This window comes from Ambystoma mexicanum, chromosome 5p (assembly GCF_040938575.1).
Source record: "Ambystoma mexicanum isolate Mex_15411 chromosome 5p, UKY_AmexF1_1, whole genome shotgun sequence".
NCBI lineage: Eukaryota > Metazoa > Chordata > Amphibia > Caudata > Ambystomatidae > Ambystoma > Ambystoma mexicanum.
Genome location: NC_090930.1, coordinates 129,931,156 through 129,943,518, shown reverse-complemented (window position 1 = coordinate 129,943,518; position 12,363 = coordinate 129,931,156). Strand labels below are relative to the sequence as shown.

Genomic DNA, 12,363 nt, shown 5'->3' with positions numbered 1-12,363 from the left:
TTTCCGTTACAGCACATTTTCATTGATTTGCCTGGCGGAGAGGAGGGGCGGAACGAAGAGGAGGGGCGGAACAAAGAGGAGGGGCGAAGAGGAGGAGTGGAACATAACTTGCGTTTCCGCTGCTCCCTTCCTCTCGGCCATACAAAGGCTCCAGCATTTGAAAATCAACGCCAGTGCAAATGCTGGCGCTTCCTATGGAGTCTGCCGGCCTTTTGCACAAAGTGGGACACTTTTCTGGCCCATGTGGCCAGTTTGATAAGTCACTTCACCATGCAGCTAGTAGTTTTGGCCAGTGCCAGTGAGTAATATTCTTTAAAATTCACAATTTGCATCACATTTTATCAAAAACCTCCCCAGTACTACTCAGTCTGTCACGAAAGTAATGAATTGCCAGTTGCAACTGTGGGACACTTTTACATTGCGCCCGAGACAATTTTATGCCTACGGCACAATAGTGATCTCACTAGTGCATCCCACCTGAGGAAGCAGGAAATCTAGGTACAGCTGTGGGGAAAACAAATCGGGGGCAGTTTTATGCATAATAAATTCAAATTCATATTTGAACTTAACAATATCCTTCCAGAATTATTCTTAAAACAAGCAGTGGAAAGGCAAACAGTTTGGGCCTTTGCGTCGGCATGGCAGTGCCATAGTGCTATTGACTGGCCATTGATGGTAGCAGGTGCACAATGGTGCGAGTGTCTGGGCGTCCAATAGCCAAGCCTGAATAATGCCTAGTACTTATACACAGGCCAAAACAGTTGGCTTTGCCAATGCTTGTTTTATCACTATTTCATTGAAGAATAGCATAGTGCTTATAAATCGAATGGCTGAAATAGACACGCTGAACACAATTTTATTACAGCAGCAGCTCCAATTAAGTCATTGCGGGTCATTAGACGTTTCCTGGTATAACCAGCGGGATACCGGGAAATTAACCTACTGTTAATGGCACCTGATATCTCGGTATTACCGGGATACTACAGGTGAGGGCAATGGCGGTCATTCCCCATTCCATGGAGTCCCAGAGGAATCCATGGGGGGAATCATTGGTATTTCGGGCACCAGTAACAGCAGTGCTGGAAATACTGGCTGTTTTTTGCCAGTGAGGGCCTGATTTACCTACAGTTCTTGGCTGGGGGTAAGTCAGTGAACCCCCACCGGCAACCCTGTTGTTTGGCAGTGCGGGAAAAGTGCCGGTAATAAAATTACTGCCACTTTTTTCCTGAACCGCTAAACTTGTAGTGACCTCCATTAACTCTCAAAAGACTGCTTTGAAAAAACACTGGCAGGTACTTCAAGTGCAAAGTTGGAAGGTAAAGCTTCATTGAAGCAAGCTCCAATAGTTCCAAGAGGAGGTGCTTAGGGCGGGAAGGGGCAGGAACTGGGTTGGAATGGCCAAAGTTAGTCATTGGGTGGATAGATAACCAAGCAACACCTGGAGAGTTTGTGCCATTCCTCCCTATCAATACACTAATGCAATAGTTTCGGCTAACAGGTGGCACAACTGCCACCTGCTAGCCCAAACTAAAAATGCATCAGTAAACCACTTCACAAGAAACCGAAGGAAAGATACAACATGCTGAGAGAATTCAGGCCCAGAATATGCCCTGCGAAACTCAGCTTTAAGGGTCCTACATATGTTTCTACTCAGCTTTAAGTGCTATGCATATACTTCATCCACCACAGCGCTTTGAAGCCTTAACAATGGCAGTTGGCGCTATAAACATATCAAATAACATAGCATAATGTATGTCACACTGATATATGGGGTAGTGAGATGGCATGTATATTTACAAATGAGAATGCTATGCTATATTATTTAAAAACAAAAAACAAATCTAGTGCAGTACAATTCACCAAAGCGTAGTACATTTTACGGTTTCATCTATATTACGCCCCTACCAAACTCCATAGAATATCCGCTACAATTGACAAAATGTTTTAGCTGATCGGGGTATGGGGCATTACTATGTTTTTTGGACCCAAATCTTGAGGCGGATAACCGGCTTGACAGGAGCTTTACGATATGATATGATATTTTATTTATAGCGCGCCTATACACATATGTTTCAAAGAGGCTGAGCATATACTACCACCTTTTACCTTTGGGCGAGATTTTACGAAGCCGACGCAGGCCTCACCGCTGCAATTGGTCCTTACAACAATACCAAGAGTGAACATAATGAGAAGATGGCTGGAAAAAAAAAAAAAATTATGAACTATGGTCGTCAGAAGCTTAAAGAAGAAAAAAAAGTAGTTTTAAAATAAATGAGAGCAAGGTCAATAGTTGTGTTAAGCAAATAGTTATAAATACCAGAGGGGGAGAGAGGCACCGCGGAACAAGCCTAAAATCAAATGTTTGCATTATTTCCATGTGGCTCTCCATATCCTCTTAGGGCTGTGGTTTGTAATCCTTCCCCCGTGTCTCTCCTGGCTCAGGGTCGCCTCCTCGGTGGGCAAATAGCCACTCACACTTTGAGATGTGTAGTGTGCCCAACACTTCTTTGTTAGCTGTGTGCCTCTCTTGGCTGGGGCCTATATTGGTAGGGGCACATGCTGGTTCCTGTGGCCTATCCTGCAGGTACACTAACCATGTGCTGTTAGGTACATCATGGAAGTTAGACATCTGGTAAGGCAGCTGGTTGCCTCCTGGTGTGCTATTAGCTTCCCTTTCCTAGTTGGACTAAGCAAACCTAGCTATTAACCAGGCCTGGGCTTTGACATGCTGAGGCTTGTTTGAGTCTTTACTTGTATCCCTCCACTTCAGGAACCTAGATATGGCTCAGGTTCTAAATAATGTTACACCCTCTCATTTTCTTCCTGCCCTACTCCTTTCCTCCTCTCCGAATCTCCAGCTCCTCTTCTCACCCTCTACCTTCTTTATACTTTATACTTATCATTTCTTCCTCCTCCCCACTCTGTCTACTTTTCCTCTCTACTCTCTCCTCTTTTGCTCTCAACCTCCTCCTTGCCATTCTCTCCACTTCTCTTCTACTACTCTCATTTCCTGTTCCCTCTGTGTCTCTGCTCCACCCCCTCCTCTCCCGCTAGCCTCTCTTTCACCTTCTCCTCTGCACCTCTTACTCCTCTGCTCACCCCCTTTTCTCTCTATTGTGATTATGGTTATTATGTTATTGATTCAGCGTGGACCGAAATGTGAAAAGCTTGGAGCGCTTTACAGAGGAATACAACAGTACAGATGCGTAACGGAGCGCTTTACAGAGGAATACAACAGTACAGATGCGTAACGGAGCGCTTTACAGAGGAATACAACAGTACAGATGCGTAACGGAGCGCTTTACAGAGGAATACAACAGTACAGGTGCCTAATGGAGAGCTTTACAGAGGAATACAACAGTGCAGATGCGTAACGGAGCGCTTTACAGAGGAATACAACAGTACAGGTGCCTAATGGAGAGCTTTACAGAGGAATACAACAGTACAGATGCGTAACGGAGCGCTTTACAGAGGTATACAACAGTGCAGATGCCTAATGGAGCGCTTTACAGAGGAATACAACAGTACAGATGCATAACGGAGCGCTTTACAGAGGAATACAACAGTACAGATGCGTAACGGAGCGCTTTACAGAGGAATACAACAGTACAGGTGCCTAATGGAGAGCTTTACAGAGGAATACAACAGTACAGATGCGTAACGGAGCGCTTTACAGAGGTATACAACAGTGCAGATGCCTAATGGAGCGCTTTACAGAGGAATACAACAGTACAGATGCATAACGGAGCGCTTTACAGAGGAATACAACAGTACAGATGCGTAACGGAGCGCTTTACAGAGGAATACAACAGTACAGATGCGTAACGGAGCGCTTTACAGAGGAATACAACAGTACAGGTGCCTAATGGAGAGCTTTACAGAGGAATACAACAGTACAGATGCGTAACGGAGCGCTTTACAGAGGTATACAACAGTGCAGATGCCTAATGGAGCGCTTTACAGAGGAATACAACAGTACAGATGCGTAACGGAGCGCTTTACAGAGGAATACAACAGTGCAGATGCGTAACGGAGCGCTTTACAGAGGAATACAACAGTGCAGATGCGTAACGGAGCGCTTTACAGAGGAATACAACAGTGCAGATGCCTAATGGAGCGCTTTACAGAGGAATACAACAGTGCAGTGATGGCCGCCCGCGCACCTCTGAACACCAATTCCTAACACCCACCCATTCCATTTGCCGTGCTTCGCTTATATAGTCTAGTACGACGTTGGCTGGGTCACGTGACTGTGTAATCAGTGACAGCTGTGTGAACCATGCAAGTGTGTCTAATACTATGGAGAACTTGAATAAGCTACCATTCACACACGTGGCCCATCTTGTGCAGCAGACCATCCCGCGCCCTGGCTCTCAGAGGTTATCAAGTGGCTGTCCTCATCTTAAAACTAGACAAAGCCCCAAATGGCTGATTTCCCATGAGCCCTGCTGAAGCTTCTTTTTTTGCCAAAGTGGGCCAGAAGCAGTTTGCGCATGCGATGCTCATACACTCCTCTCTTCCTAGTAGCCGTGATTCCTTACGTGTACAGCGGGGCTCGTGGACTCCTGCAGACGTGGGGATTCGAGCGGCTTGTCACTTGCTCTTCTGGTTTTCACTGTCATCCTCTCACAAATGACTTTTGCGCTACAAAATGGTTCCCAGTGAGGTAAGGGTTGCCCTACATACACGATTAGTGATGAGTTGTGGGCACCTGGGAGATCCCCCCCCCCCATACACTGCAGAGTTCGAAATTGCCACACGCTTGGAGCTATTTAGCTCCTGGATATAACCAGGGAGAGTTTGATTATTTTATTTATTTATTGTTTGCTTGTTAGGCGCTTGTATAGCAAGTAACATACTGTTTCAAAGCGCCCACAGGGCGAGGGGAGGGAACAAGGGAGTGAAGTACATTACAAAAACACAAAATTTAAAAGAAAAGTGGAGGAAGAAAGGACAAACCTATTATTCCTTGTGAGTATTCAGAACGTGCAAGTGCAGCAAGGAGTAGGGCAGAAGGTGTAAGTGCTGGGGAGTCCAAGCTCATGGGTGAGCCAGAGATGAAGTGCATGGGTTGTTGAGTGCTACACGGCATGGAGCCACGTAAGGAGAAAGTGCGAAGACAAGTGCTGAGGGGAGCAGCTTGGCCAATTAGGTATGGGAGGGCAGGGGCCCCGAGGATGCATAAAGGCCCCAGACACCAATCACAGTAACTGTGGGATTAGCAGGAGAGAGAAGAAGGGAAGGAGGAGGAAAAGAGGAAAGTCTTGAGGAGCTTCTGGAATTTAAGAAAGTTCTGCTCAAGGTGCAGAGAGAGGGGAAGGAGCCAGCTGAGGAAAGCGATCGACCACCACCCTCTGTTTAGCAAAAACGCTTTACACAGAAAGAGTTGGTTCCCAAGGAACATAGTGTCTAGAGGGAGAGTATTTAGTAAGATAAAGATCGTGTGGTCCCCGGGCCCAGACAGCTTTGTGGATATAATATGATAAGGCATTTATAACGCGACTATACACAAGTGTTTCAAGGTGCGATGAGGCAAGGGAGGGGGAAAAGAGGGAAGACAAAGATCTGAATAGGCCAGGTGACATTGAGATTGCACAGGTGCAGGGCAAGTGGAAAAGTGTAGGGGGGAAGGGGAGAGGCAGTGCAATACCTAGGATCAACAGTAAAAATATAAATTAAATAAATAAAAGAATAGGTAAAAGTGCAGCCAGCTTGTGGCAAGTGCAGGGGTAAGTGGAGACACCAAGTGACAAGAGCTGGTGGGGGACTGTGGGGATTCAGAAACAGCCCCCAAGTGCAGGGGTTGCCCGGGAGGGAGTGCAGGTGTGCATCTGGTGGGGGAGGGGACCTGGGCCCGACATCAGAGGTTAGCCAGGTGACCAGTGCAGTTTCAGTCAGGAATTCAGCAGGGGAGAGGAGGAGAGAAAGTAGAAGCAAAGGGGAAGGTATTGAGGTGCTTCCTGAATCAGAGATGCTTCTCCTCAAGTTTCAGGGAGGCAGGAAGGCTGTTCGAGAGGGAGGCCCCAGCAGAAGATATAGATCGACCACCAACTTGTTGCTTGGAGAAGTGACTGTTCCCGGGGGAGTTGAGGCGGATGAGTGAAGAGCTCGAGAAGGAAAATATTTGGGAAGAGAGAGTTGAAGATATTGAGGCCCCAGGCCCCAGAAGGTCTTGTGGACAATGCAGAGGGTTTTGAACTTAATCCGTGCAGCCACTGGGAGCCAGTGCAGAGATTTCAGTCCTGGAGCAATTCGATCCCTGGACTTGAGGCCAAGGACAACTCTTGCAGTCCCGTTCTGGATGAGTTGCAGAGGGCGGAGAGTAGAAACAGGCAGATTTAGATGATGCAAAGGGATTTGAATTTAATCCGTGCAGCAACTGGGAGCCAGTGAAGACCTTTTATGGCAGGGGAGATGTACACAACCAACATTGAATTAAATACCAATGCCAACCCCGTCTCCAGGAGCTGTAAACTCCAAGCCACACTCAGATCTGGTGCTGCAGCGGCTGAGTACAGGAATTCTCTAGCTTGTCTTAAAATGTCCTTCACAACTGTTTTCAGTTCTTCCACACTTTCTGGAGGATTGTCGGCCATTTTGTTCAGGATTCGCTGCTGCTGGAATCTTCCTTTGAGGAGGCAGGCCTACAGTGGCGACTCTTCTTTAGTACCGGGAGTGGTTTCTCTGCAAGTTTGTGGCTTGCTTCAGGGAAATATATGCACGTCCCAATCTGTGCCAGTTAAATGACTGTTGAATGTCTGTACTTTGGAAGTGGCAGGATCTCCCAGTTGCTTACTCCATATAGGGTCCCGATCTCTCAGATGTGGGTCTTTTGAGACTAATGAAGACAACACATTGGCCCTCATTACGACCCTGGCGGAATCCGCGGTGCTAAATGCACCGCGGAGCATGGCGGAAAGCCGCCGATAGCGCCATGGGGGTTGGCGGATTTACCACCCCATGCCGACCTTGGCGGAGCGGTAAATCCCCAATCCCCATTTTACCCTTCCCCATTCCCATTCTTGCCCCATAGGGTATAATGGGAGTGGGGAAGGAGTTAATTACGCCGCCGTAAAGTACGGCGGCGTAATTAACAACGAGGTCCCTTAGCGCCATGGTTTTCTCCGCCCGGTAAAACCAGGCGGAGAAAACCTCCATGGCGCTAAGGGAACTCGTAGTACGGCGGACGGGTCCGCCGCGATTAGCGCTGGCGGAAACCCACTCCGCAAGGGTCCTAATGAGGCCCATTGTAATAAAATGTCTAAAACGGTTCGAGGGAACATTGAGAACAGCATGATCTAATTAAAAACATTACAAAATAATACCTAAACATGTACAAAAGAAAGGATTAACATCAAATGATGACGAGTGGACTGATAGGTCAGTTGGGTTAAAACACTGAGCATTAACTGGAAATTCCTCCAAGGAATGAATTGTGTCAAGCAATGGATGTTTAACAAAGATCTGAAATCATTTGCTTGATTACAGCTACCCTATAGACTGGACGATAGCTCCCTGTTATGACAGGATCTTGCAGGATTACGCTTAAAGGATACACTGCCAGGCCACCGGTATTCATCAAGTCTCATCAGGTACATTAGGAGATTAGGAAGTACCGACAGGAACCCACTGGCTCCCACCACCCAGGCTACATCTTTCAACTGCCCTGGGTGGACCTCCATTCACACACAAACATTCCAAACATTCTGCCGCCATTCCACACACGACATCACACCTTGCATACACCTCATGCAAGCCGGATGCAGGAAACAAGAAGGAAAGTCAATCACAACACCCTCCATCCCCCAATTCCCTTAAAAAAGATATTTCAAGTTAATCCTACACAATAATTCAGACCACGAAGGCAGACACATCCTCAGGAGGTTAAGTGGGAAGATATGTTATCCCTGACCACAGTCTCACCCACCTCTCAGCCACGGACCTAAATTCTGCTGCCTGCCTTCCTGCATGTTGATAGGCCCTGTTCCTTCCCATTAACAGTGCATGGCCACAACCACCTTCTGCCCCTTTTAACAGGCACACCTTGTCCTCTTTCAGCCAAGTAGCTGCCCCTGGCCAATAACGAAATCCGAAAAGTTGGAACGCCCTACCCACTGCATTAAGAAATGAAAAATCTTACACTGCATTCCGCAAACAGCTGAAAACCATTCTGTTCAACTAACCCGTCCTTCACCTCCCCTTTACATATTGACTGTATGTAACGTATTGAATGTACTTACCGCCTGTAATATATTCCTGTACTAAGTGAGCATACTGTAACAGCGCCACGATGCCCCCGGCCCGATGTGCGCTCTACAAATTCAAATAGATAAATAAATAAATAAATAAAACCGTCACTAGCCCAACCACGCCTCTCATGATTGGCTTCCAAGCCACTTTCTCAGAACTGTGTCAGTGAAAACAGAATGAGTTGTAACAGTATAACAGAAACATGTGTGTAAGGTTCTCAGAGGACAGGCAACCCTAGGAGTGATCTCTTTGGCATGGGGGCTGGTGCTCATTGAGGAAGACTGTCCTTGGTAATGCTCTGAGCCTCTCAATGTCTGACATGTGTGTGCATGTCTGTCGCCTGCCACAGAGTTGGGTTGTAACCAATGGTTTTCTTCCTTTTGCAGTTACCATCACCTCCTGGGTGGTCATTTTCATCCTTCCCATCAACAGCGCCTTGAACCCCATCCTTTACACCGTGACCACGGCATCCTTCCAGGAGAGGCTGAAGCAGTGCCTGAAGATGAAGCAACAGCAGCTGCAGGAGAACTTCACCCTGGTGTCCACACAGACCACCAACACAGCTTGACCTGTGCCTCGCCACCTCCAAGGCCACAAAACACTGAACTACCCGAGTGCTTGGCTGGGCCTCTCTGATTGGGCAACCTTCCAACATGACATTGCTCCTACTGGTATCTTCTCGTCTTTAGCCCGCATTTGGTTTGTGGAAAGGGACATGGAAGCAGTACCTGCAGAAACCTGCACCCAGCCGCAGGGCAGGGACGGCAATTCAAGGGATTGTTCTAGAAATAATTGCAAAGATGACCACTAGCCGTCTTGTAAACAGAAATGGCGACTGCTGGACTGACATTTCTCGGAAGCTAAAGAACCTAAGGTTTAACCGGAACTGTGTGTTGGGGGAGTGGGAGTCGGGAACAATGGGACGTATCAAGTGCCGAGAGGGGGTATAAGAGCGTTCTCCACGAAGACCTAGAAGCTGTTGACACCCACTTTATCCAACTGACATAGGAAGTTACATACCCACCAGTAGAAATGAAGCATGTTGGGTTAGGTGTGGCCAAGAGTGGATGCACACCCCATGTGAGGGGCTGGGAGAGTGGGGACAATGTAGCACATACAATGTAAGATAAGGAAGGACACTGATTGGAGATACAATTGGGAACATGTGGACCTTTGGTTTGGTGGATGGAGAGGGGCACGCTGCTTGAGCACCACCGCCACCACATAAAGATTATCTACAGTACTGCCGTAGCCGTGGACGATTGGGCAATAGGCCAATACTCAACACGTTGTTCTGGGCTAACATTTCCCAGCTTGACCACTTATAGTGGACAGTACTGAAGGAGTATTGACAAATCTCACTGGCCTAACCTGATTAACATTTTTCATAAAAGGGCATCTCCAAGTAGTACTAGAACAATTTTTTTGTGAAAAGTACAACACCTTCATTCTCAAATAGTGTCCAGTATGTGTCCTACCCTTGGTGCTACTCTGACATGAAGGTTGGCTGGGGTGCAATGAGAAGCTAGTGAAGGCACTGTGAGGGGGTGGGGCATAGGTGCGGTGGCAAGTAGGCTCAACCCTTGCACGTAACCTCACATGAGACAAGCTCCGAAACACAGCTAAGGGAGGGAGCAACCACTACGGGGTACTGATTTACCCCACCAGGGGCTCACTCACAAGAGTGTTTTGTCGCACTGAGTTTTAGTGATGGAGAGGGACGTTTTTGTTGGAGGGGATTGCATCCTGCAGCTTCTGTCAGGGTCAGGTTAGGAAATTGTGTTAAATTTGGAGCTATGGTGAGTTAGAGCGAGGAAGGGGGATTGCACGTTTGCTCAGTAGCAATAAGGCACATAGGTCACTCACGGTAAGGCATGAGTGAATGGATGAGAGAGAGTGAATAGTTGAATGACTATGGGTGTGCGTTTGGGGGGAATACATGAAGATTGAGTGGGTGTCTTGGGGAATGAGTGACCGGGAATGCGAAAGAGTGGGTAAGTGTGGGAGAATGAGTGGCGAGGTGAATGATTTCTTTAGAATGTGAAAGAGCGAGGGGGTAAGGGACATCTGGGTCAGTGGTTCAGTGGACTAATGCATCTACAACAGGGGCCTGTGTTTGACCTCATTAGTACAGGTTCAAATCCTGGCTGGTCCACTCAGCCCTTCATCCTTCCGAGGTTGATAAAAGGAGTACCATTAAGTTCGTAATAATAAACATTGTGTTATCTATCAATAGCGCCAAGATGCCCCTCTGGGGGTGAATGTGTCCTCTACAAATGCACCTGTTATGTTATGAGATGGGTACGTGCAACAGAAAGTAAGATCTGTTGCGTGCCCACAATACTATACTTGGTCTCTAGCCATCGGTGATATATGTGTGGTGGCTTTAAGGGGGAATAGACCAAAAAGACAGAGATTAAAAGTCTGAATGGGAGATTTGGCTGAATTCTTTTCCGTTTGCAAATACCGAACAGCCAAAACGTTTGACCAAATTCCTCATTCGGTGGCTGCGGGGGTGTCCCCCACACCCTTGCTCACTATATTGTGAGTGGGGTTGTGGGGGTGTCCCCCGCAGCCGGTCCCAAAAAAAAAGAAGGAAAGGACCCTGCAGCGCCGGTTCCCGCTCACGGAAGTGAAAGGGAAAAGGTGTTGCAGGGACACAGCGAGTCGGCAGCAAGGTAAGTAGGGGGGTGAGTGGTTGTGGGTGGGGGCAGGGGCCAATTCAGAAAACAAGTTTAGGGGAGAAAAGACTGAAGGTTCTTTTGGAAAAATTATCTTTGATCTTTTCTCACTCAAACATTTCCACCTCGGGCTTTCAACCCCGTTCCCTTTAAGGGCATGAGTATGGTGGTAAAAATAAATAGTATTTTAAATACCACTTGTTTTAAAATACCACTTAACTATGAGTTGAGATTAAATGATATAGTAACCTCACTGGGTATATATATATATATATATATAAAATATGGTATGGTGTAAATAGGCGGAAAAAGCACAGAGGATCTGATTAACAGCCGGGCAGATGAGAATCAATGAGGTGCAAATTTAACAGCATTACTGGGCAGATTTATTTCCGTAAATACCAGATTTAACTAAAGAAGGAGGAGATTCAATCACAGTAAGGGGGAGAGGAAGCAGGGAGGATAGCTGAGAGGCAACGCGCTTGCCTTGCCTTGGATTCTCCATGAAGACCTCAGGTTTGCCTTGGAAGCAAGACAACGCAGAGCAACACAGGTTCGAATCCCTGTCCCACGCTCAGAGACTGGACTCCAGTGTGCTATAAAAGATTAATTACATGAATTAACCACAGTGAGGGGGTTTTAATCACAGCAAAGGGGAAATTCAGCCACAGTAAAGGGGAGATTCAACTACAGTAAGAGGGAGATTTAACAGCAGTAAGAGGGAGATTTAACTGCAGTAAGGGCAGGTCTAACAACAGAATGGTGCATATGCAACAGCAGTGATTCCAGTTTCCAGATGTATTTTTTGGGTTATATTTTCCAAAGTAAGTTACCGCCTGGGTCGTACCCTTACCACCATGGCGTAAACTATGTTTACGCCATGGTGGTTGGCGGATTTACCGCCCCATTCCAAGGTGAGTGGGGCGGTAAATCCCCATTTCCCATTTTACCCTTCCCCATTCCCATTTTCGCCCAATAGGGCATAATGGGAATGGGGAAAGGAGATAATTACGGCACCGTAAATTACGGTGCCGTAATTATCCCCAAGGTCCCTTTGCGGCATGGATTTTAACGGCTGCAAAAAGCAGCCGTTAAAAGCCATCCCGCAAAGGGAACCTTGTAATCAGGCGTTAAGGGTCGGCGCCGTTTACGGCGCCGTAAACCCCTTAACGCTGAGTCAGAATATGCCTTACAGGTAGAGGAGCCTAAGAAAGTATGGGTAATAGATAGTCCAGCTAGAGCCACGCAATGGGGACTTGCTTGGCTCCAAGAGCCAAATGCAACCCAAGCCAGAAAAGATGCACACTTTTCTAAATGCTTTGCCACTCTCAAACACAAACCCCATACTTTCCAGCATTTCTTCTCAACTTCTACAGCAAAAACATAACAGCTGCTTCCGCCTCGCTCCCCTACAAAGTGCAAACCTAAAGCA

The 12,363-nt window shown here is 47.1% G+C and overlaps 1 protein-coding gene across 1 annotated transcript in view; it reads left to right on the top strand.

Moving 5' to 3' along the window:
• Positions 1-10,968, top strand: part of LOC138480782 (relaxin receptor 1-like) — a 583,697-nt gene extending 572,729 nt beyond the window's left edge. The window contains exon 16 of the mRNA XM_069612524.1: positions 8,637-10,968. Within this exon, the coding sequence (XP_069468625.1) occupies positions 8,637-8,818 (182 nt within the window). The 3' untranslated portion in view covers positions 8,819-10,968. The remainder of the gene's footprint in view (positions 1-8,636) is intronic.
• The last annotated feature ends 1,395 nt before the right edge of the window (positions 10,969-12,363 follow it).